This window comes from Amia ocellicauda, chromosome 9 (genome assembly GCF_036373705.1).
Source record: "Amia ocellicauda isolate fAmiCal2 chromosome 9, fAmiCal2.hap1, whole genome shotgun sequence".
Classification (NCBI taxonomy): domain Eukaryota; kingdom Metazoa; phylum Chordata; class Actinopteri; order Amiiformes; family Amiidae; genus Amia; species Amia ocellicauda.
The window spans coordinates 22,220,481-22,246,046 of record NC_089858.1 but is presented as its reverse complement, the minus strand read 5'-3'; the positions used below and the strand labels follow the sequence as shown (position 1 = coordinate 22,246,046).

Below are 25,566 nucleotides of genomic sequence, written 5' to 3'. Positions count from 1 at the left end.
TGTCCAATGATTTTAAACAAAATGTTACGCCTCATATTAGGCTAACAACAATCTTGTGTTTTTTTGTAGAATGTAAAAATGTAGAAATACATCATTCAAATGGAATTGAAGAGATATTTGTTCTTTCTTCAACAACATTTTGAGTTATTCATTTTATGATTCATGCTTTTACATTCCATTGTAATGAACATGTGTAACCAAATTCAGTAAAAGGTGGGATTAGGTGATGTCTGGAACATTTGATTGCAATTTACATTTGTTTTCCCCTGGTAAAAACTGCTGTCAGTCTTCATTGGTATATTATAGTATTTTTATCTAATTTTGATTCTTCTCCCTCAAGGGCAGAGCTCAAATCTTTGTGTTACAACTGAGTAAAACGTTATTTGAAAAATAAATTTAGTTGTGCATCACTAGACAAATATAATAACATACTAGATATTATCTTTCCATTGATGTTGCAGAACGTGAATTAACATTTATGATATTCATTTTTATGGAAGTGAATTTCAAATACCAAAAAAACATTTTAAAAACTAATAAAGGTTATTTTCTTCTTGAATACAGGCACTTCAGTAATGCAGGTAACAGCTTCTGATGCAGATGACCCAACCTATGGAAACAGTGCAAAGTTAGTTTATAGTATCTTGGAGGGACAACCTTACTTCTCAGTCGAGCCACAAACAGGTACATGAAAGATAACTTAAAACTCCAAAACATGATATGAGCTTTAAACAATAATATGTTATATTATAATGTTGTATGTGCTATATTGCTTCATAGTCTATAGTATTTAAAAAAAATCACAATTCCGTGTCTCACAGAAATTTATATTTTAATTGTTTTCAAACTATTTATTTTTTCATATATTTATTTTCATTAATAATGGTGACATTTAACACCATAATTCAATGTCATGTAAACAACATTACAATGGCAGTTTATTTATGCTTTGAATTCAATTAATTGGAGGCTTTAGTGTATCTATCCTCTGCCGAATTGATCTGACATGTTTGCAGCTTAGGCCGCCATCATCCTAGCTGGACACATGACATTTTATACATTTCAAAATGTCTTTTGCCAAATGGGAAATGCTCTGAGAAAAGCTTAGTAATAAACTCAAGCTGAAGATTTATCTGGACTACTTCCACGATTCACATTTCTAATTTATACTGTGCTTATCTGAATTTGAAGCGTAAATCTCGGCTAAGTATTAGTGTAGAACAACTATCCACATAATATTCTACTGAGCTTCAAGAAGGGCCAGCTCACCCACATCAAAAATAACTGAAGCTCAGTGATATTTAAAAGCAACAATGAAAAAGTAATAACAAAGGGAAAAATACATATTTATTGGAACACGCTGAGTTGTCTTCCGTTTATTAATAGAATTTTAAATCTCTGCTATAAAGTCAGCTTTAATAATGAAAACATCCCTTTAATAAAATACATGTAAACCTCTGGAAAAAAGCACCCTCACTTTGTTAAATCAAGTTCCATCAATTCCCAGATGAAAATAAATAAATGTTGGAATCATTAGAAAAAGTGTATTCTTTCACTGTTGAAATATACTCCCAGCTAAAATCAACTGTTTAAAAGTCCCTCCTAATGTTAAAATGTATCTTCTCTAGGGATTATCAGGACAGCTCTACCCAATATGGATAGGGAAGCCCGGCAGGAATACAATGTCGTCATTCAAGCCAAGGACATGGGAGGGCACATGGGGGGCTTGTCTGGAACAACAAAAGTGACAATCACTCTTACAGATGTCAATGACAACCCACCAAAGTTTCCTCAAAGTAAGTACAAAGTTTAGAGGTTTTCCATTTTCCCATTTATCTACGATATGTACCATCTTTGTTTGTGTTTCATCCCAAAAGGTCTAAGAAGAATGCTTCCTAATTCAACATTAATCATCAATGAAATGTAGACTGGTGTTCTGTTCAGATCCTTTTAGTGTTTAGCAAAACAAGCCTAGTAAAATTATATGAAATGTCAAAAAAGAATTACGTACATAACTGTAAAATCGCCTATTGTCAGAAAGTTTCAGTTAAAAGATGCTTGTATGATTCTTCCTAAATAGATTTTTTTCTCAGCTTTGTATGCATTGTGTGCTTTGTATGTACAGGGCTTATTTAGTATATACCTAAAGTGCATACTGAGCAGGCAGATTTTATTCCTACAGTGTTTTAAAATCACCCTCATCAATTTCTTTCATTCCTTCTTCTTTGTTTGAATGCAGAGCAGAGGCTTTGCTCCCAAGAGGTAGTTTTTTTTCCCATGATTTCAGCAGAAAAGCTCTGTTCCTTTGACTTCAACAAAGTAGACTGTCGGTAAAAGTAATTTTCTCATCGTAGTAAAAGCAACTCTGCAGTGTCCTGGTGCTTACAGCAGTAGCAATTGTTCAAAGAACTCACTTATATCTGGTGAGAAATTAGTTATTAGGGCAGATGTTTGGGACAGTGCTTTAATGATTTAACCCAGTCCTGATTTGTGAACTCATCATTTCTCTTGGAGTTGTACCTACAATAAAATATTATTTTTTTAAAAGGTTTATATTTCTTAAAAAAAAAAAAAAAACAATGCAATAGCTCTGAAGGTCAACTATGACCAAACTGTTATAAAATTAGTATGTATATATATATATATATATATATATATAAATTTTATAACAGTTTGGTCATAGTTGAGTTATCAATAGATTCATTATTAATGAACCCAAGATAGCAAAAGTGGTGCTTGAAAATAACTTATGCAATTGTTGTACTGTGCCAATTAACTTCAATAAATTATTGATCATTCAAACAAACCAGTATTTATTTCATACAATGGTCTGCAATTATATTGATCCATATTTCCAATATAGTCTAAAGGCAACAGCAGACTTTTGTCATTGTCTGGCTTTTCTAAAAGCCTCTTTGTCCCCGATTAACTTTTTTAAATGCATTTTTTAAGTGCTGTTGAAGCCTTTGGCACAAAGTGCTTTCATGGTCGGTGGAGAAAAAAGCCACAGAGCCATATGTGACCCTGTTTTGCCAAGGCTAAAAGCAGGTGTCCACAATCCCTGGTGTCAGGTAAACTGTGATTGGCTGCAATTGTACAGGTGTTGCACATTTCAAGCAACCTCTATTGAAGTTATTTACTAGCTCTAATAGAGCCCTTACTTCCATATTTAATGTGATCTTTTCAATGGGGAGACCTTAAAAATAATCAAACTCAAATCTGAAAACAAGGAGTATGCACAAATATTCAAAGTGCAATGGCCTAACCAATTCACAAATACAGCTTACTCCCTGTATATTTCAATTTGTTTCTCTGAATCCTTATATATGGAGTCATAATCCTAAGTATGGCTCACCCCTTTCTCCAGGTGTGTATGCCATGTCTGTTTCTGAAGACGCTGTTCCTGGTGAGGAAGTGGGACGGCTGAAAGCAAAAGATCCTGACCTGGGCGAGAATGGCCTCGTCTCATACCGCCTGCTGGATGGAGATGGAGTCAATGTTTTTGAGATTTCTACTGACTCCCAAACCCGTGAGGGCATAATTAAACTGAAAAAGGTAAATTTAAAAAACGTGTGTCATAAATGTTTTAGATCTCCAGGAGGAGGTCCAAATGCATTCAAATGAGCTTCCTTAACAATATGTTTCTTAAATTGTAACCTGGATTGTTCCTGTGCAAAGAACAGAAGATCAGTCTTGAATGAGAATAGAAATCTCAGCCCATCAGGGATTATACTCCAACTGAGCGCTGCATTCCAACAAGAGGTGTTTAAGCAGGCAGCAGATTGTAGCTGAGTGGTTGCCATCATATATGTATGTATCTGTCACTGTGACCATGAACTGGAACTGTGAAAAATCACAACTCCTCCACATTCTACAGGTGGTCATATGTATATTAGGTCACATTCATATTTATAATTATGTAAGAGTATGGAGGAGAAGGAGAGGCATTTTTCATGTATCCAGTTTATGATCACAATGACAGACCCTCGGTTTTCTTATTATATCTGGAATTCGCATTGTCTTTCAAGCCTGTTTCTTGCTGAGATACTCCATCACAACGTCTTGATTTAGTTTATTCCCTACAGCTCTATGCAGAGAAACTCCTATCCTTTCTTATGAGAGAGCAACGATATGGATTACCACACATTAAACACCTGAAGAGGTCTCCTTGTCCCTTGCACTGCATTTACAAAGGAACTTGTCAGCCTTTAGCTGCCACTGCCACACTGACATTAGCTCACAGTTTGGCAAAGACGAAGCCCAGCTTATTCTCACAGCAGCAGCCAAGATGGTGCAATGCCACCTGGTGGATTACTTTCATTAAATGGTATTATTTTCTAAATGTGCCACCTCACACACTGTGCTGAAGAGGCTGCAACGAAAATGTTTTTTTCTTCTGGTTTGTTTCACTCCCCCTTTTTCTTTTACAAAAACATCTGAATTCAGCAGCTCACCATGCAGCCTGCTTTGTGTTGTGGGATAGATCTGTGTGAGTTTATTATTTTCTACTGTTTCTTCCTCTATCAATATGAAAACAGTGTTTACAATCCGTGGTCAAAACAGGAATTAAGTACTGCTTATGTGGGACACAGGCTTGAAACCTCCTTGTACAACCACTTAATATTTTGCCCTTCACCACTTGAGCCCAGATGCGATTAGTTTTCTAAGTCGGTGCAATGTTATCTTATTATAGCTCTATTTGATGACGTGCATGTTAAACAAACAAAAAAAACTAAAATGTCACCGATACAGGATTATGCATATGCAGGAAGAAAAGGTGAAGATGCTGCAGGAATGTACAGAAATTGTCAGCAATGAGAAACGGCATCTGACAGACAACAGGAATTAACATGTCACTGGAGAGACACTGTCTGTCCCAGCACGGGCTACCACAGCTGATGATGATGATGACATAGACAATGCCGCATGCTGGCAACAATCACTTTGATGCCAAGCTGCTACACTCAATAACATAATGCCTCTCTGATACACCTCTTGGGAAATCATCACCTTTTGCTCTTCAAAGCATGTTGAAAATTAAAGTCGAAATTACTGACAGAATTGCTGGGGTTTTAATCAAGTATTCTGTTTCAACTTGAGGCAGGCGGTGCCGTGTGAATATTAAGAGGCGGACTTGCATTATTGTGGATATTATCTGGTGCTGATTAGTTTTCCGCAACCAAGTTATTAGGTGCCAAAATAAAGGATTGTAGGGGACCTGCCTTGTCAAGAGATGGGGGAGAGCAGCTTTAGACCTGCTGGAAGAAATAACTGGGTCACACTTGTTTTCAGCTTTGGCAGCTTTATTACTGAGATTAAAAAGAGAGAGAGAGAGAGAGAGAGAGAGAGACGGAGAAAGAGAGACGGCGAAAGAGAGAGAGAGGGAGGGAGAGAGAGAGAGACAGAAAAAAAAACTTTTAACAAATCATCACGAATCAAGGCCACACATGTTCCAGCGCTTTCCCCTTAAACCGTAATTCTCACTTTGCAATTTGCAAGTGAAAGGCACGACAGAACTAGACTTTTAAATTGGTAATCACCGAACAGGCAGTTATATGAAATGGGGGAACAGCTTTCTTATTTAAATAGGTCTGGGTAAGCTAGAACATGAGCTCTTCATGATCATCTTTTGTTTCCCTGCATAAAGATAAGACCCCCCCCACCCCAATAAAAAATGTGTTGTATCACATGGTTGTTTCATTTAATTTTTTTTATACACATTGGGGAAAAAAATTGAAATAGATGTTTGACTATCTAATATCTGCTGTGCATATGCGTATACTGACACCCTATTGAACTTCTTTCTTTTCAGTGTCTGTGGTTTAGTCAGTTTCTCAGAACTTGTTTGAATGATTATGGGATCGGTGTAGAAACAAAATTATTCTCTCTCTTGAGCCTAGAAAATACATTCTGATAATAAAAATATATTCCTGCTGAAAGTAACATCAACTAATGAATACATAAATCAACTATAAATATATATTGTCTTTCATGACAGAAAACAGTGTTAATCTGATAAAAGGTATACTGTTCTTGAGTGAAAGTGTGTATAATAACTCAAACTTTTGTTCAGTTAGAGATGAAACAAACAAAAAGTTTACAAACAGTACAAACTGCTTCTGGATTTATAAAACGTCAGAGATTGGATATCTTTCATACTTAAATGCACTTAAAAATGGGTAATCAATAGCGCCATCTAGCATTTCACCTCCATATCCTGTGTTATATGCAAAATTAAAATGAATTCTAAATGCATCAAAGTAAGGAGCAATGACTTTTACAATAATTTACGATATATATCAGGTGATCTATCTGCTCTCTTTTTTGAACTAGCTTAATTTCTTTGCGAGAAAATGAAAATACGGAAGCAGATAATGCAATCATACGAGTGCTTTATGAATCTCTTTTTAATCACTTTTGTTGTTTATTTTGTAAAGCGATTATGACCTGCTTCCAGAAGGCGATTATGGGTACTGCTTGTATGTTAAACAGTCAGACTACTGTGATTATTAAATTCTTCCCTGGCGGCTGTATCAGATTTTAGAAATATAGAATAAGCTAGTGGCATTACCCTGTCATGAGAAGTAACCGCTTCAACCTCTTAATTTTATGCATGGTATGACTAACTCTCACCATCTGTCTTTGTAGCCTGTGGACTTTGAGACCAAAAGAGCGTATACCCTAAAGGTGGAGGCATCAAATGTGCACTTGGACCCACGGTATATCAGCTGGGGTCCATACAAAGACACGGCAACTGTGAAAATTATGGTGGAGGATGCAGATGAGCCCCCTGTCTTCACATTACCAAGCTACAGCCTAGAAGTGGAGGAAAATTCACCATCCGGCACAGTGGTGGGACGGGTCCACGCCAAAGACACAGATGTTGCCAATAGTCCTATTAAGTATGAATCAGCTATTATCACAATATTATCATATATTTAAATGAGTTGCATTTCATTTAGAGCTGACGTTAAACCTGTAGAGTTTCTCATTTTTAATCATTGTCTATTGTCTATAACTTTTTAACACAAGATCATTTTAAATTACCATATGAAAGAGAGAAACTAATGTAATAATAATAATAATAATAATAATAATAATAATAATAATAATAATACATTAAAAGTGATAAGTGTTGCTTAGCTTATACTTTTGACCTTACATATTATTTTACATCTCAGGTACAAAATTGATCGGCACTCTGACCTGGACAGATACTTCAGCATTAATTATGAAGATGGGATCATAAAGACAACTGTACCACTGGATCGAGAGCAGATGCCCTGGCACAACATTTCTGTAATTGCCCTTGAAACCTGTAAGTCCTCAGTTTGCTTATTAAGACTCTGGGAACAAAGGGGTTAAATTACCAATTTGTTCAATCCTCATTTTTCCTATAACTTCAGTTACTTATTCTTGCATATGCGATTATGTATTTTCTGCTATTATGTATTTGTGTGTGTGTGTGTGTGTAAAGATAGTGACTAACAAAAGAGGCTGAGTGCCAGGAAATCAAGCTAAGTGATGGTGGAAGCAGGGTAACTCACTCCAACCCCATTAAATGTAATTCAAGAACACTTTGAGCATATTCATGACACATTGAAGCTCATTTCACTAAATGTGTTACCAGCTTAGGTAACTAGCTGACCATTTAATAGTTAACAAACAACATCTAATGAATAGTGGGGAGAGACATTTAAATTAATGTACTTGTTTAGCACTAAATTATCAATAATATTGTGCTATAAACATCTGAATTATATTAAGAAAATGATTGCTTGAGTTCTCTTTACTATAGTAATGAATTTGACTCACACAACTCTAAAATACAGTGGGGGAAAAAAGTATTTGATCCCCTGCTGATTTTGTATGTTTGCCCACTGACAAAGAAATGATCAGTCTATAATTTTAATGGTAGGTGTATTTTAACAGTGAGAGACAGAATAACAACAAAAAAATCCAGAAAAACGCATTTCAAAAAAGTTATAAATTGATTTGCATGTTAAAGAGGGAAATAAGTATTTGACCCCTTCGACTTAGTACTTGGTGGCAAAACCCTTGTTGGCAATCACTGACGTCAGACGTTTCTTGTAGTTGGCCACCAGGTTTGCACACATCTCAGGACACTCCTCTTTGCAGATCCTCTCCAAGTCATTAAGGTTTCGAGGCTGACGTTTGGCAACTCGAACCTTCAGCTCCCTCCACAGATTTTCTATGGGATTAAGGTCTGGAGACTGGCTAGGCCACTCCAGGACCTTAATGTGCTTCTTCTTGAGCCACTCCTTTGTTGCCTTGGCTGTGTGTTTTGGGTCATTGTCATGCTGGAATACCCATCCATGACCCATTTTCAATGCCCTGGCTGAGGGAAGGAGGTTCTCACCCAAGATTTGACGGTACATGGCCCCGTCCATCATCCCTTTGATGCGGTGCAGTTGTCCTGTCCCCTTAGCAGAAAAACACCCCCAAAGCATAATGTTTCCACCTCCATGTTTGACGGTGGGGATGGTGTTCTTGGGGTCATTCCTCCTTCTCCAAACACGGCGAGTTGAGTTGATGCCAAAGAGCTTGATTTTGGTCTCATCTGACCACAACACTTTCACCCAGTTCTCCTCTGAATCATTCAGGTGTTCATTGGCAAACTTCAGACGGGCCTGTACATGTGCTTTCTTGAGCAGGGGGACCTTCCGGCGCTGCAGGATTTCAGTCATTCATGGCATAGTGTGTTACCAATTGTTTTCTTGGTGACTATGGTCCCAGCTGCCTTGAGATCATTAACAAGATCATCCCGTGTAGTTCTGGGCTGATTCCTCACCGTTCTCATGATCATTGAAACTACACGAGGTGAGATCTTGCATGGAGCCCCAGATCGAGGGAGACTGACAGTTATTTTGTGTTTCTTCCATTTGCGAATAATCGCACCAACTATTGTCACCTTCTCACCAAGCTGCTTGGTGATGGTCTTGTAGTCCATTCCAGCCTTGTGTAGGTCTACAATCTTGTCCCTGACATCCTTGGACAGCTCTTTGGTCTTGGCCATGGTGGAAAGTTTGGAATCTGATTGATTGATTGCTTCTGTGGACAGGTGTCATTTATACAGGTAACGAGCTGAGATTAGGAGCACTCCCTTTAAGAGAGTGCTCCTAATCTCAGCTCGTTACCTGTATAAAAGACACCTGGGAGCCAGAAATCTTCCTGATTGATAGGGGATCAAATACTTATTTCCCTCATTAACATGCAAATCAATTTATAACTTTTTTGAAATGCGTTTTTCTGGATTTTTTGTTGTTATTCTGTCTCTCACTGTTAAAATACACTTACCATTAAAATTATAGACTGATCATTTCTTTGTCAGTGGGCAAACGTACAAAATCAGCAGGGGATCAAATACTTTTTTCCCTCACTGTACATTCCATCCTCATTTTCTCCCCATGTGAATTTTGGACTATTTTAAGGAGCTTTTTTCCCTGGTATTATTATCCAGAATGACTAATAACAATCTAATCAGAACCAACAAGAGGATTAACAAGTGCACACACAATGACACATGCAAGAAGTAAGCTAAAGGACAAATTACGCAAACTGGATTTAACTGGATATCATTTCATTATATGACAAAGCAGAATCATAAGCATATCAATATTTTAATAGATTGCCTTATTTCAACCCAGTCTGTTATTAATCATCATCATCATTTTCATCTAAGAGAGTTCAGTGTGAGAGAATGCAGACCATTAAGCTCTAAATACAAATGCAAGTACAGCATTTTCGTTGTATCTTTTATCTTCCAAGAACTGGTATGTCTTTATTTGGATTCTCTATCTGGCATACAAAGTTATTATTAAATATCATAGTTTATATCTTACAATGGAAAAAGCAAATGTCTAAACACCAATTACTGTTTTCTGTCAGTAAGGCTTCCTCAGTGATGTGAGAACAGTTATCTTTTTCTTTGTATAACTTTATTTGTTATTCATTCCCTTCCCTTCCCTTTATGAAGTCTATGAAATTCAAATCTTCAGCTTCATTCATCAAATAATCTTTTAGTGATCTACAGAGATGCTGTGTCTGACATCAAATGTTTAATACAAGTGCATTCTTCACTATTAACATTAATAGAAACTTTAATAGAGATTCTTCTATTAACATGAACCATTTTGAAATATCCAGTTAATTGCCATTTTAATGGAACAATGTAACTCCTGGTTTTCACCGCTGTGCAGACCTGATGATGAAAGCAGGAAAAGGTCAAATATTGTTGCCTTGTCATATTGTGGGTTTGTTTTTGGATAACCAATGACAATCTCAAGACATAATTCATGAAAGAAACTAAAGCACATTATTACTTGTTGTTTTGGTTCAGTGGGTCATCAAGAAGAAGCTAAAGTTCATGTCTACATCAAGGTTCGAGATGTTAATGACAATGGTCCTGAATTCGCTACCATGTATGAAACAGTTGTCTGTGAAAATGCCCCACTTGGCAAGGTAAGGTATCTCCTATAATTAATCAATATTCAAGTAAATTTAAGCCACAGGTGCATTATGATTTTGTGTAAAACATTACAATGGAATTGAACTACCCAACAGAACATCATGTCATGATTTAGTTGCAGCTGACGAAAATACAGAAGTGCATATTTATGTTGTATATCTACCAACAATAAGCAGTAAAAAATAAAAGAAAATACTCAAGGTTAATCAATAATATGAAAATAAATGTTACTGCTCCACATGAAAATTTGATCTATTTCAAAATAATTGAATAACTAGAAAGAAACAACTTAGAAGGTTAACTCAAGGGCCTTTAAGTGCATTGCTTTTTGACAATTTGTTGAAGAGAAATACAGCGCTTCATGCTCCTTTTTCATTTGCAATGAGAAAATGGACTCTACTGAGCTTAAACAAGCTCAGTAAAACTGCCGCTACTTTCTTCATCTTAAGCTTATTCAGACAATCAGCGCAGTGGACAAAGATGAGATGACCAACAGGCAACGCTTTAGTTTCAGCATTGCTCAGGAGGCTGTGAACAACCAGAATTTCACCCTTAAAGATAACAGAGGTCAGTGAGCAACAACAGAGCTCTATGTTTATGTAATTTGTATGTGATAAGTTGCATCATACTATTTTCATTATATATATATATATATGTATCTGTTGAATTCTAAAATAATATTAATACTTTCAAATTAGTTTCCTATTTAAAGAAAATATGTATTATGTCTTTCCAAATCTTCATCTGATATTTTAGACATGACCAGCATGTCAAATCAGTTTGCATAATATATGCATGCTAAATGTATGTTATCCTTGTATGGCTTTTGGTAAATCCAAGAAAGCAGAGAATAAAACATTGATTTTAGCATCGTGTAAGTCTTCACCTGCTGCTTTTAGGATAATACATGACTCACACAGGCTGTCATCGTTCCTCAGATAAAGTATTGGCAAGATCAGTACTTAGAAAATCTGCTTGTGATATTTGGGTGGTGTCCATTAAAAAATAAATAAAGCTGTATACTGCACATTTGGTTGCTTCTAAAATATTTAATATATACTTTTTAAATGACATACACACATACTTAGTACATATTTTACATACATATGTTGTAAAAACACATGCCTATTTATGCATAAAGTTTAGAGATATTCAGTATAAGGCTATTACAACAAGCCACTACTCCCCTCTGAGGTGATACCTAGTTCTAGTGAAATGAAAAAAAATATATAAATAAACTAAGCTCATTTTTTCTCCTTTTCTGCAAGTTACACATTTTACCTTATTGCTGTCCACACGGTATATGTATTCTGTTGTAATTAATTATGTACTCTATTACCTATGCTGGCAAGCAAATAGCTTTTCTCAGCCGTTATTAACTAAAAAGAATTGTGCCAATGTCTATTATTGAACACCAAAATGAGAGAGATCCTATTGTTAATCTTTGATGGAGACATCAGCTAATAGCTGCTAAAAGTAATTATGCACTGTCGTAGCTAGATTAGTAATTATATGCAGTCTCTTAATAGACTGTATCTATCAAAAGTTTCTGAAATGAAGTCATTTTGAGGGTTGAAACCAAGAAGTAACAAGAGGAGGTCTTTTGTGCATTCAAATTATTTCACTGAATATTATTATTTAATTTGTGTTTCTAATCAGGGAATAACTATTATATCCTTCCTTTAAATATAATTCATGTTTGTAGTGCAAAGATACAATAACATATGGAGATTTAAGGTGATACAAAAAAGTCAATAGACCAGACGGGAAATGTGAGTAGAAAAATTGCACAGAAAAAAATAGAGGAAATGGATTTCAAAACCTTTGAGATGCATAACTTTAATATTGCTATTTGTATGCATTGCCTTTTTCATTGATCAGAAAAATAGCATAACAATAAAGATTGTATTGATTTGACTTGGTATTACACAAAACAAATGAACACGGATGATGAGTGTAATCCTGTTGCTCAAAAAACTAAAAATACTTTGAAGGAATTGAGATCCTAGGCTAACATCATAGTTTTTGCTTATCCTTTGTAATTTAATTTGTTCAATGAAGCCAATAGTGGAAAAATAGCTGCCAAGGTGATTGTTCTTCAAGGAAAATCGATAGAATATAGCTGTGAAAGGCTTGCTCAAAGGAGATCCATACTTATAATATGATATTCTGTGGCAGATTACATTTGATTTCAGCTCATGCATTGATAAAGCATGAGGGTTATTTAAACGGGATGTAGTGTTCTCCCAGTAAGCACAGGTTTAGGATTTTCGAGGTAATGATTAGATAACAAGATCCTCCGGCTCATGACAACTGAGCTGGTGATTTCTTTTCCTCCGCGAATACGACATCAGAGATTAGAGAGACTGTGATACTTCTGGTCCGATTAGATTCTGTAAAGGCGGTAAAAGTCTGGTGTACAAAATGTTATCATAGAAATTGAGGTGGGGCTTCCTGATCCAGATGGTCAGTAGGATTAATCATTCATCTAATTGGCTTGGTCTCTCATTTTATATATTTCTGGGGTGCTATTCAACTATGCAGACATCAGGACAGGAAATAAGTAGCCTTTTCTTTCTGAGAATCGCTGTGACTGCTTAAGTGGTCTTAATAACAACCTGTAACTGAAATCTGTCCTGAGTATATATGTGTATTTCAACTGGAAGAAAAAAAGCTAATTGACCTTCAATTAAAAAAGAAATTCAAGCTCTTTCCACACCATAGCCTTTGTCATTTTATGAAAGAAAATATTTGTGATAGTGTAAAACAAAATGCAATGTATATAAAAATAGGACTAGCATTCAGTCAGAAGACGAGACTAATAATTTACCGGTGAAAGCAAACGCAAATCTGCTGAGCTCCACGAAGTTAAACACTGGGAGCTGAGTTAAAGATAGATACGCTTTTGTTCTTTTCACTAGCACAATACAATTTGAAACCATTACTTTCAAGGCTATAAAAAAATAGTGCACAGAGGCCACACAAATGAGCTCTCTCCATCTTTGATTGTATTACCATGGTTTAGAGATTTAAAAGTAATTTTGCCTTCATTCCGTCCTCTCTGAGCTTCACATACAACCACAGTAGATTCCATAGTAAGGTTTTAATTGCAGAAGTGCTCAGAACGTTTAACACGGCTTCAATAATGGTGTGATTTTTGTCTCACTTATTTTCCACCAACTTATATTCTTTTGGTTGCTTTCTATACTTGCTTGAAGACTATATATGAGTATGTTGAAACACAGGATATGACAGAACGATTTAAAATGTTTGTTTTGTGCTTTTTATAGTATACCATATATTTTTTTGGTACATTACTGTTGAAGCCTCTTTGTGCATCTCTATTGCTTTGTAGAGAAAAACTAGTTTATTAAACTGTTATTCCCTCTTCAGATAGCACAGCACACATCTACGTGAGCCGTAAAGGCTTCAGCCGACAAACACAGGAACTCTACCTCCTGCCGATTGAGATCAATGACAATGGTAATCCCCCAAGGAGCAGCACCAACACCCTGACCATACGTGTATGTGGCTGTGACAACGATGGGACAGTACAGTCCTGCAACGTAGAACCCTACATCTTACCTGCAGGACTGAGTACTGGGGCCCTCATTGCTATCCTGGCATGCATCGTCATCCTGCTAGGTGAGTTTTGTGAATAGATGTTCATGAGAGGTTTAGGATGGTTTCATTTTCCACTTCTGGATCTTCCATGCAGACTACAGACACTGTAAGATTTTGTTATTATTATTATTATTATTATTATTATTATTATTATTATTATTATTATTATTATTATTATTATTATTTTTATTTTTTATTTTTTTTCTTGGTAGAGGGCCAATGGAAGAAAACCCTTTTTCATAGTCTGTGGAACTGTCCATATTTTGTACAGTATGTTTTAAAAATATATTTGTAAAGATATACCTTCAATAGCATGTTTGTCTTTCAGTGAGTTGTAGGTTACAGACTTTCTAGTTGAGGGAAGATATTTTGTAACTGAAAAGTTACTTTTTGGCTATTAGTTTTTTCAGGATACAAGTTTTAAACATGCTTTTTAAAGTTCGATTTTTTAAATTTAAACTTTATCGGTTACAACAAAAAAAAGGACACAACAATTGTTGGATATTGGTTGGTTTCAACATGTCTCCCTTTTATTCTTTCCTTAGTGATAGTGGTCTTGTTTGTGGCCTTGAGGAGGCAAAAGAAAGAGCCACTGATCGTGTTTGAGGAGGAGGACGTGCGAGAGAACATCATAACCTACGATGATGAGGGCGGGGGAGAGGAGGACACAGAGGCCTTTGACATTGCAACATTGCAAAACCCTGATGGTGCCAATGGCTTCCTGCCACGCAAGGATATCAAGCCTGAGCTGCAGTTCCCCCCTCGGCCTGGAGTACGACCTGTGCCCAACAGCGTTGATGTTGATGACTTTATCAAGACTCGCATCTCTGACGCAGACAATGACCCAACAGCACCCCCTTATGACTCCATTCAGATCTATGGCTATGAAGGTCGCGGATCCATCGCTGGCTCTCTCAGCTCCCTCGAATCTGCTACCACAGACTCAGACCTGGACTACGACTACCTCCAGAGCTGGGGCCCACGGTTCAAGAAGCTTGCCGATCTGTATGGCACCAAAGACACGGATAATGATGATTCTTAACGTCTAAAAGTTTCCTTCAGCACTTCTTAAGAAAATGTAGCATATGAAGTGTACTATAAGTATACTACCAGTTAATCTATTTATAGTAAACATTTTGTTTGTCTTAAGTATACTTGTAGTGTGCTACATTCTGATAAGGGGTCTGAATTTGAGTGCAGTTCTAAGGGGAAGCCAAAAGAAAACATAAAAATACATAAAATAAACAAAAAAGAAAAGAAAAAGAAAAACCTCAGTGGGATGTACTGATATGTAAGCAAAATAAACAAATAAGAAACATTGTGATAAAAGATCAAAGAACAGCTCTGTATTTCACTTTTTTTATTATTGTTACTCAAGGCTTGGCTTTAATGAAGCTTGTGGGGAATTGGATTCACATTGCAGAAGGAAAAGGAATTGTTGATACTGTGAAGGGGCTCACAAAGGAAAAATGGTTGCCTTACATACAAATAAAACAAAACAACAGCAAAAGAGAATGAAACTGTAGGAGACTGACCACTTCTGCGGAACTTCCATCATGCCAATGGAGTCTTCCTCCTATCTAAATGCTCTTTTTCAACAAGAAGATGGATTAATGAGAAAATGGAACAATTCACACATTTTTTTGTTTTCATTTTTTTAATTCACAAGACAAGTCTTCACTCCCGCCAAATGAATTTTCAATCACAAAGAACAAGCTGTGAGCTCAAATATCGCCTTAACTATCGGACACTCCTGCAGAGCAGTGCATTTTTTGTAACTTGAAAAATATATCCTAAAGCAAGCTAAAATCCATATAGCGTATGTACAGTACGATGTGCAAATATGTTTCTTGAGGATCAAACTTGCGCCTATTGATTCTTGTAAATCTCTTTTTTTAATATAATAATTATATTATTGTTATTTTTGGTTTGTTTTATCCTTTTTTTCTTTCTTGGTTGACATAACTTAATATGTGCCAGAGAGAAAAAAAACACACAAAACAAATCTGTCCTGTCGCAGTGAAAGATGCCTAATTTCTATGTCAATTTTATGGTACCTATTTGTACAATTTTAAAAGTTCTTATTTTAGTATACATACAGATATCAGTATTTCAACATGTAAGAAAATGTTACAACATCACACTTATATTTTATGAACATTGTACTGTTGCTTTATTATGTGCTTCAGTCTAAGAAGCAAAAACTTTGAAATAAATGCCCTTTTTATAAAAAGTATTTTATGGTGGTGCTAATAAATATGTAATAGCAAGGTGATTCTGTACTATTTCTTAGGAATACTAAGTAATTTTCAATTTTTAGGATATCCACTGTCTTTTGAATGTTTAAAAAAATATATAAATGTATGTTTACATTTTGTCAGTATCTGAAAAGTAGGGGGGCGTACAAAAAGTACACATTGTGGAAGCATTTCACATTAGCATTAGCTCTGCAGAATGTCGATGGGGAAAACATGGGTATGAGTATTTTGAGAAAGAAACTTATTCAGCCTCTCCAAGGGATTCATTTTGCAGTTAAAGGTCGACATGCACTTTAAAAACAACTGGGAGGAGAAGGGAATTAAAATTGAGTTGTGCAGCACCTCAATGAAGGTAGCATGAAACCAATTTCCCCTGAGAAACTGCTGGTAAATAAAAAAGGACACTCTTCTGTCTCATCTGTCTCTGCCCCTGATCACTATGTTAAATAGGCAAAAGAACAAAGGCTGATGGATGAACAAGGGAAGTTAAATTTCAAATTCAAACCATTCAAAAGAACCAGAAAAATTACGAAAACATATTTCTCATGCATGTATATCTACAGTTTCTCATAATCTGTAGGCATTGGTATTGACCCATTTCACTATACAGAGAAAAAAAGATTGACCTATATCAAGCTTATTCTGTACCATATTGTGACGGAAGTCCATCTACTGTTATGTTTAAAGGTGGAAAGCTCTGCTATCACAAAACACCAATTGTCCAAACATTCATATTTCTTGATCAGCAAAGACATTTTCAGATGAAGATGTTTGTTTCACTAACAGTCAAATATGTAGCTTTTTTCCTTCACTAATCCCAGTAATTCCTTTGCCTGTCAAGCAAGGGAATGATCATCTTCCTGACATGAGGCTTTGCATTTGCGGAATATCTCTTTGCAGCTTACCATTTTTTTTTATTTTTTTTTATTCTAAGCAGGTTGAGCGACTACTGTGTTGGAAGCCAAACAGAACAAGAATACAAATGATCGTAGTACAACTTCATTTAGCCACTCAGTCAAACATTACACACTAAAACAAGATCAAATGCACATCTGTCATGTAGTCTCTTTTAATATCTAACTAAGTATCTCTATGTATAGGTCTCATAAGGACAATTAAATTAAATACTGTGGGAATGGCAATTCTCACAATCCTGCTGACTTTTTGTCTTAATTTCTGAGAGGCATCTGTTTGGTTTCTTTTCTTCACTGCTTCACACAGTTATCTGACTGAACCAGAGAGGGGTTTAAAATTAACAAGCCCATTTTCTTAAATCAGCTGTTGCCTGTCCGCAGCTGCTTTTGCTTACTATTACCCATCACAAATTTCCATGTGAACCCCCCCTAAAGTTCCCCTGTCTCACCTCTTCTTGTGCCAGAGCTCTACAAACTGATCTTTCACTCTATTAGCGGCCCTGCGCGGACTATTATCCTGCCCTTGAGGATACTTGCAATCTAGTGTTTCTCCCAGGATATCCGCAGCACTTCTGACCTTTGTCTTTCTTTTTGCTAAGAAACGTTGCACTCCAACAGACTGTGGGCATCTCTTATCTCTCTGATCCATAAAAAAGTGTCAGAATCATCCCAAGGAACCATTAATCAATGGGCCCTTTCCGACACCAGCACTGCAGACATTAACTGTGGGGCTTCTATTGCACCTGGAATATGTTGGGTGGGTTGGACTGTGGCTACACTTGACAAGATTTTTTTTTGCTCTCTTTTTGTATTTTATTTTTTACTTTTTTACTAGTGCCACATAGGCAATGTAAGTTAAGAGTGACTATTTTTTAGTGTTGTTTAGTATTTTATTTGTTTTACACACCATAAAATGGGTTTTTATCTACTCCAATGGAAATGTCACATATACCTTTTAATGTACTTGCACTTGTTTATTTCTCAATACAATACAATCCATGAAGGCTGGCATTAACATGAGTTATTTATTTAAGAAACAACAACAACCAAACCACCCTGTGAGATTAAACAGAAGATTAAATTAATTTAGGGGTTTAAGGGATGTAAAGTAAGGAAGGCGTTTCATGACTGATGGCTTTGTCCCAACTGTTAAATTTGGCACAGGATGCATTTTAGCCTGAGTGTATTAGTCATTGGCAGTGGTTGTCCTTGAATTTATCTATTTACTTGTTTGTTTCTTTATCTATCCATTCATTAATAACAGTATTTACACAAATACAATTTTTGCATCTTACATGAAATTGATGTGCATTTCACACTGCAGTCCATTCCTTATAGAATTCTACCCCAACTAAGTAATGCTCCACATCTAACATCATATAGTAGCAGGGGGTGGTTTGCATAAAACTATTAACCTTTTCACTTGACTTCCCCAGTCTACTGCTTTAAATCCAAGTGAATATCTATTTTAGATATAGATAATGCAAAGTTTTAGAGATTATTTGTTTAATGGTTGTCCTACATAGTAAATTGCCAGAGAAATGGAACAAGATTGGAAGTGTCACCACCAAGCAACTTGTGTACATCAGGCTTTGAATGGTTAATATAATCATTAAACATTGCTCTCTATAGCCCAGCTTTCAAAATATATCAGAGTTTCTGGGCCTTTAAACATACTTGGTATGGCTTGCGTTTACATTTGTAGTTGTGGAGTGGTAAACATTTAATTTATAAGGGCTAGGTTGTCCATTTCCTCATGTGGCTTGCTACAAGTCTGAGAATCAAGGCCTGCTATCCTAATAAGGGATCTCCGAAAAGTCTCTGTAGCCATTTTTAACAGCAATCCGCTGACATGCTACTAAGATTACGGGGTTAAGTAAATATTTATCTTGCCATCTTGCTATTCGCTGGCTGGAGATTAGGCCTGTAAATTATGCAGTATGAACATGACAGCGACACGAAATTTGATCAAGGCACAAATGGGTTCTGCTAAACACGGATTGTAACTGGATATTGCTAATTGAATTTATATTGCCAAATAACCCTGAGTCTGAAATAAGCCTGATTGTGAGGACATTAATTAAGTAAGGTCAGTTTGATATTATACCAAAATGCCCAACTGGTTGTTTGCTAAATAAAACAATACAATTAACAAATGCATTACACACACACACATATATATATATATATATATATATATATATGCATACTGCCATAGAGTTGGTTGTGTCGTAATCAACTGTATTATCACCGTAAATCATAATCATTGCATTGTGCTGATATTTTTGATTATATTTTCAGATGTTATACAAAGAGAGGTGCACAGACAATCCTCCCCTACTCACACAACTGCTTTTATTTAGAGATTCATTTATTGGTTTGTGCAATTTAATTTAAATGATTATTCCCTAGTTTAAGAATTATAAAGTTGATGTAAACTTCCTATTGGCCATGGAGGAATATGTCCATCAGTACATGAGTTACAAGGATCAAGCAAATTGTAAAGTACATGCAGATTTCAAAAGTGATATTCAATTGTTAATACTAGAGTATCTGTCTACCAAAAATAGACTAAAATGAAAATATCCATGCTTATCAGGAAGCATGCAAAATGTACTAACACAAATTAGAAATGTATTTGCATGGCAGCTAGATTTCTTTTTTAATCTGTCAATTAAGAGAATGAGAAACAGATGACTAAAAAGGTAAGTCTGGAGCCAAAAGCGTGGGTTGATCAGGACTGAATGTCATCTGTGCTCTGGCATCAAAACCAAATAATGACTGAAGTGTTTAATTCAGTGGCACTTAAATGGAGAAACATCAAACAGAATTCTTATTTCCCAAACCTTTAAAAAGAACAAGAAGTTGACTAAAGCTTTAGGTTTCACAAAAAATTTGTTACTAGCTTATCGATTTAACTTTTTTGTTAATTAAAGGAGTAAAGACAGAAAAACACAATAATTTAGATAATTATTGACTGCAGAGCTAGAGAACTGTCTCCTGATTGTGGTCTGACTGACGGATTGACAGTCACGGGAATGCCATTGTCATTGCGATTTTCAGTTTATCTTTTTGCCAGTAAAACGATACCTTAAAATTTACAAAATGTTCTACTGTTTTAATGTTTTATAACATTGTGTCACAAATGCATTGACTATATGTAAAGATAACACAGTTTTAATTAAACATTGAATACGTTAATTTTGAACCCTTTAAATCATAAAGATAACATTGCATATACTAATTTCTATTCATAACTTACCATTTATATATTGTCCAGAACAATGACATTACAACAACACACTACATTATTTAAAAATAAAGGTGACAGACAGAAAATACAGTGAACCTTCCCTTTAATGAAACACTGGACACTGTATGAGACGGTGTTCTTATCAGTTGGTCAATCAGCTGAACAGATGCAAATGGAGTGTGTCAGAAAGGGCCAGCAAGGTGTTTTACTTTTCATTAAAACAAAAAATGCTCAAAGACCCCACCCCCCCTTTAATATGGGTCTCTGAGTACTTTTTTATTTCGATGTGGTTATCCCTGTCAAAGGGTACAAATTAACCAATATCATATTTATAATTAAAGAGATGCTACAGTGTGAGTTATATATTATATCAACTATTAAATCCAAAATGAGAAGGGTTAAGAGTCTTGATAGAAAGATGTAATATTTTAAATGAGCCAGATAAATTGAGACAATCATGCAATGTTGCAAGATGACTGCAAATTCAGCTTTAGGCAAAGGCCTTGAGTTACTACTGTTAACTAGACAGTTTTAGTTGAGATTCCTTTGGAAGGGGAAGAAAGTTCACTCAATCTTGTGATTTATGGTATGTCAGTATAGATATTACCAAGAGGTAGCCTCTCAAAAAGTCTTGGGTGCATTTTTTGTGTGTCTATACCTCTCAAAAGAATACATCCTTTTCCCCAATGGCACCATACTTGGATTCTAAGCCCTACTAGGTGACTACAAGCATCCTCAAGCTGTCAAATAGTTGGACAATGTGTTTTTCCTATAAAGGAGAAAAGAAAAAATAATCCTAAAACATTTGAAGTATAAAAGTAACACTTGTGTTTATTTATTTATGTGAAGTACAGAGCAAACGTCTGGCACAATCTTGCTTGTGTTATCAGGATACAAGATTCCTAAGGCCAAACAAACATAAGTATAATAGAAATGATAACAGTCACAAAAGTTACTAATTTTATATTAGGTTAACAATAATGTCTATACAGTTGGCATAATTATGTCCCAGTTTCAATCGAGAAATTATAGAAATGTAACTGTGATAACCAATAATTAATTCTGAACAAAACAAAAACTAAATTAAATTAACCTAAACAACACTATCAATGGATCTTTTTCCCCTTCACATTGATGTATTTTCAGCAGTTTCTTAAGACACTGTGTTGATAAGAACTCTGACATTATCAGAGTCTAAGCTTCAACAGACCAAGAAAATAGTAATTTTGCCAGAGACTGTCATACTTCTCACCATACAACTCTCAAAACATTTAGAGGCTTTAGTGTGCTTACAGTCTAACTTCATGATTAAATGAAGAAATCTATAGTTCTATAACATTTAGATAATGGAGAAGTTAGCAAAATTAATTCCAGTCACAATGCACAGCTAAAGGATATTTCTGAGACTCGTATCATCTATTTCAAGTGAATGATTAATTATCTGAGCTTCAAGGGAGTCTGGTTGAAGTGCCTTTACTATGATTGTATCTGATTTTGAAATTTAGCCACAACATAGAAGCAATTTACTTGACAGATTGGTTGACAGTCTACAGATGAGAGTTTCTACTTGTTCTTCTTCAGATTGCACTTTAGCATGTGGATTGACACAAATATCGTGTAGTCTACTCTGCCTCTCACACAGCAAAATGATTTATTGTTTATGAAATGTAATATTATCTAAATGAATTAGCCCAGAGCATCAGTATATATCTACACCAAGAACTTCAAATAAAATAAAGATTTACTATAACCTAGTTATCAGCTCATATCTGTTAAGTAGCATATATATTGTATATTGTATTTTATATACTGTGCATGAGACAGTGTCCAGGTTACTACATGAAAAAACAACAACAACAAAAACAAAAAACGATTTGCTTGGGGTCTGAAGATTAAACTCATATTTTCTTATATTTATTTGTAATTAAAGATTTAGAATACCAATGAGTTTACAGAATGTTTGGTTACTCTTGAACATATATTTGTGTAATTGCTTACCACATTTTAAGAAGGATTTCTATCAGAATTTCAATAAATCTACTTTGCAGTCCTTAAGTACATTTGCCCAGTTAATGCATTGGCCTGTGACTTAAGTACCACATTTTAATTTGGCTAAAGGCATACAAAAGAAGATCTCAGAAATGAGAATAATTTTTTATTTAAGATAATTTTGTAGTAATGATTATGAACCAGTGGTGTGTATGAAAGTGTTATTTTGGGGATTTTTATGAAAGTCTTCATAACAGGTGGACACCAATGACAAGAGCCTCTTGCTGGAGCCATATATACACAGGTGTTTACATATTTTATCCATTACTAATTTATTTTCATCAATATTTTTACTGCTGAAGTTGTGTTGTGTTAATGATTTAATAAAGTTGTGTATGAAGTCATGAAGGGAGTGCCATTAGTCTTAACCTCTATGAGTGGGACATTTCTGGAACCCCCAATGCAAAACATATTCAGAAACTAATTTGCACAGGACAGAAGGTAAAACTACATGAAGCAGCAGACGGACATTGAAAGGTTGCCTATGTAGGCCAACCTGAAATGTCAGGTTAGAGAAAGCTTAAGAGAATTATTTTTAGACCCACAAAGGAGTAGTAGTATGAAAACAATTAGGATTTTTTGTCAATTTAATTAAATTTTTACTTAATGTTATTGTCTCATGGGTCGAATCCACCAGAGACATTGCTAATTAAAACATATATCCTTCCAGCTTTTAATAAGTAGGCGTAACTTCAGTAAGAGAGTATGCCTTGCATACTGATGTAGATGGAAAAAAAACAAAAAACTGTTTTAAGAGTCTGATTCACAGCTTTAATTAGAATGTTTTATGCTGCTTAGCAGACAGCTGTCTCTGAAAACAGTAGGAGCTGATAACACCTATACGGTGTGTTTGTATTGGAGGGTTTTTCTTATGAAAGGGCCCACTAACATTCTCCCCCCAAAACAAGAAAACAGTGATCTTTTCCAGTTTAATTCATTCCAAACAAAATAAAATTCAACAGACATTATTACAAATTGAAAATATATATTTGAAAGTATGTTTAATGCTACATAATGCATGTGTGTGGGTGCAGCAAATACAAAGGTTGTACTTTCAAAGATTATTTGATAAATACATTGAAATTAATAAATAAATAAATGTTGTACAGTGCCCTTTTTAGCTGACACTTATTTGTATGTATTCTGTTATGTAGATTGTATCTGCATGATTTGTTAGTCAGTAAAAAATATATAAATTTAAGTAATCATGTTCACTGGGGAACTGAAGCTTATGTTTTCAAAGATTATTTAACATTGCAATGGTTAAGGAGATAAATGCATATGGTATTAAATGCATATATTATGATTTTTTAATTTCATATACTACATGGCCAAAAGTATGTGGACACCCCTTCTAATTAGTGGATTCGGCTATTTCAGCCACACCCATTGCTGACAGGAGTATAAAATCAAGCACACAGCCATGCAATCTCCATAGACAAACATTGGCAGTAGAATGGGCAGTACTGAAGAGTTCAGTGACTTTCAACGTGGCACCGAATTTGGAGGCCAAGTCAACACCCTGAACTCATTGTTGTGTTCCTCAAACCATTCCTGAACCATTTTTGCTTTGTGGCAGGGTGCATTATCCTGCTGAAAGAGGCCAAAGCCATCAGGGAATACCGTCTCCATGAAAGGGTGTTCATGGTCTGCAACAATGCTTAGGTAGGTGGTACGTGTCAAAGTAACATCCACATGAATGGCAGGACCCAAGGTTTCCCAGCAGAAAATTGCCCAATGCATCACACTGCCTCCGCACACACACCCGGCCATCCACGTGATGTAAATGAAAACGTGATTCATCAGACCAGGTCACCTTCTTCCATTGCTCCGTGGTCCAGTTCTGATGCTCACGTGCCCATTGTAGGTGCGTTCGGCAGTGGACAGGGGTCAGCATGGGCACCCTGACTGGTCTGCGGCTACACAGCCCCATACACAGCAAACTGCGATGCACTGTGTGTTCTGACACCTTTCTATCAGAACCGGCATTCACTTTTTCAGCAATTTGAGCTGTTGGATCAGACCACACGGGCCAGCCTTCACTCCCCACGTGCATCAATGAGCCTTGGCTGCCCATGAACCTGTCGCCGGTTCACCGCTTTTCTTTCCTTGGACCACTTTTGATAGGTACTGACCACTGCAGACCATGATCACCTCACATTGCTGCAGTTTTGGAGATGCTCTGACCCAGTCGTCAATCACAATTTGGTCCTTGTCAAAGTCGCTCAGATCCTTACGCTTGCCCATTTTTCCTGCACATCAACACATCAACTTTGAGGACAAAATGTTCACTTGCTGCCTAATATATCCCACCCACTGACAGGTGGTCATAATGTTATGGCTGATCGGTGTATATATAAACACACACACACACAAATGTAGTTTACGATAATGTATGAAACATTCATGCAGTACAATGATAACACTGAAATCATCATGACCTTGTGTTGTATAGAAATAAATACACTTTAGATGTCATATCACTTCAGATTATTTTATTTTATTAACATCTCTCATGGCCTATTGTATGTATAGATTTGGTACACCTACCTCAGTGGTTATTTAACTTATGCAAACTCAACAGAGCATCTTGGTATAGTATGGTGACAGATGAATACTGCGGTCCATCTTCATTAGGGAAATGTTCTGGGAAATTAACCCCTCTTCCCTACCTCTCTCACTCACACACACTCCAGATGGTGCTTCACAGCCTGTAAGAGGATTAGATAAATCTTAATTTTATTTTCTGCCTTTCTATGCAAAACCTTATTTTTTTCTTTATTTCTCAGCATGCTTGTTGTATAGATATACATAATACACAGTTTGAGAGAGGTAATGTGTGGTAGACCACCTTTACAGTTCTTGACTTTTATTTATAGTACTGCTCCAAACTGTTGCTGAAATAATATCATAGGAAGAAAGATGATCATAAGATCAAAACATAACAAAACAAAAAACACAACAACCTGGGAGCGGATC

At 35.8% G+C, this 25,566-nt stretch overlaps 1 protein-coding gene across 3 annotated transcripts in view; it reads left to right on the top strand.

The window, feature by feature from the left end:
• cdh11 (cadherin 11, type 2, OB-cadherin (osteoblast)) overlaps window positions 1-16,383 on the top strand; it is a 60,904-nt gene extending 44,521 nt beyond the window's left edge. For all 3 annotated transcript variants that reach the window (XM_066713717.1, XM_066713718.1, XM_066713719.1), the window contains 9 exons: window positions 565-684; window positions 1,629-1,796; window positions 3,368-3,555; window positions 6,649-6,902; window positions 7,182-7,318; window positions 10,361-10,482; window positions 10,939-11,056; window positions 13,883-14,134; window positions 14,659-16,383. In XM_066713717.1, coding sequence (XP_066569814.1) covers window positions 565-684; window positions 1,629-1,796; window positions 3,368-3,555; window positions 6,649-6,902; window positions 7,182-7,318; window positions 10,361-10,482; window positions 10,939-11,056; window positions 13,883-14,134; window positions 14,659-15,155 — 1,856 coding nt within the window. In that variant the 3' untranslated portion in view covers window positions 15,156-16,383. The remainder of the gene's footprint in view (window positions 1-564; window positions 685-1,628; window positions 1,797-3,367; window positions 3,556-6,648; window positions 6,903-7,181; window positions 7,319-10,360; window positions 10,483-10,938; window positions 11,057-13,882; window positions 14,135-14,658) is intronic.
• Window positions 16,384-25,566: the final 9,183 nt, after the last annotated feature.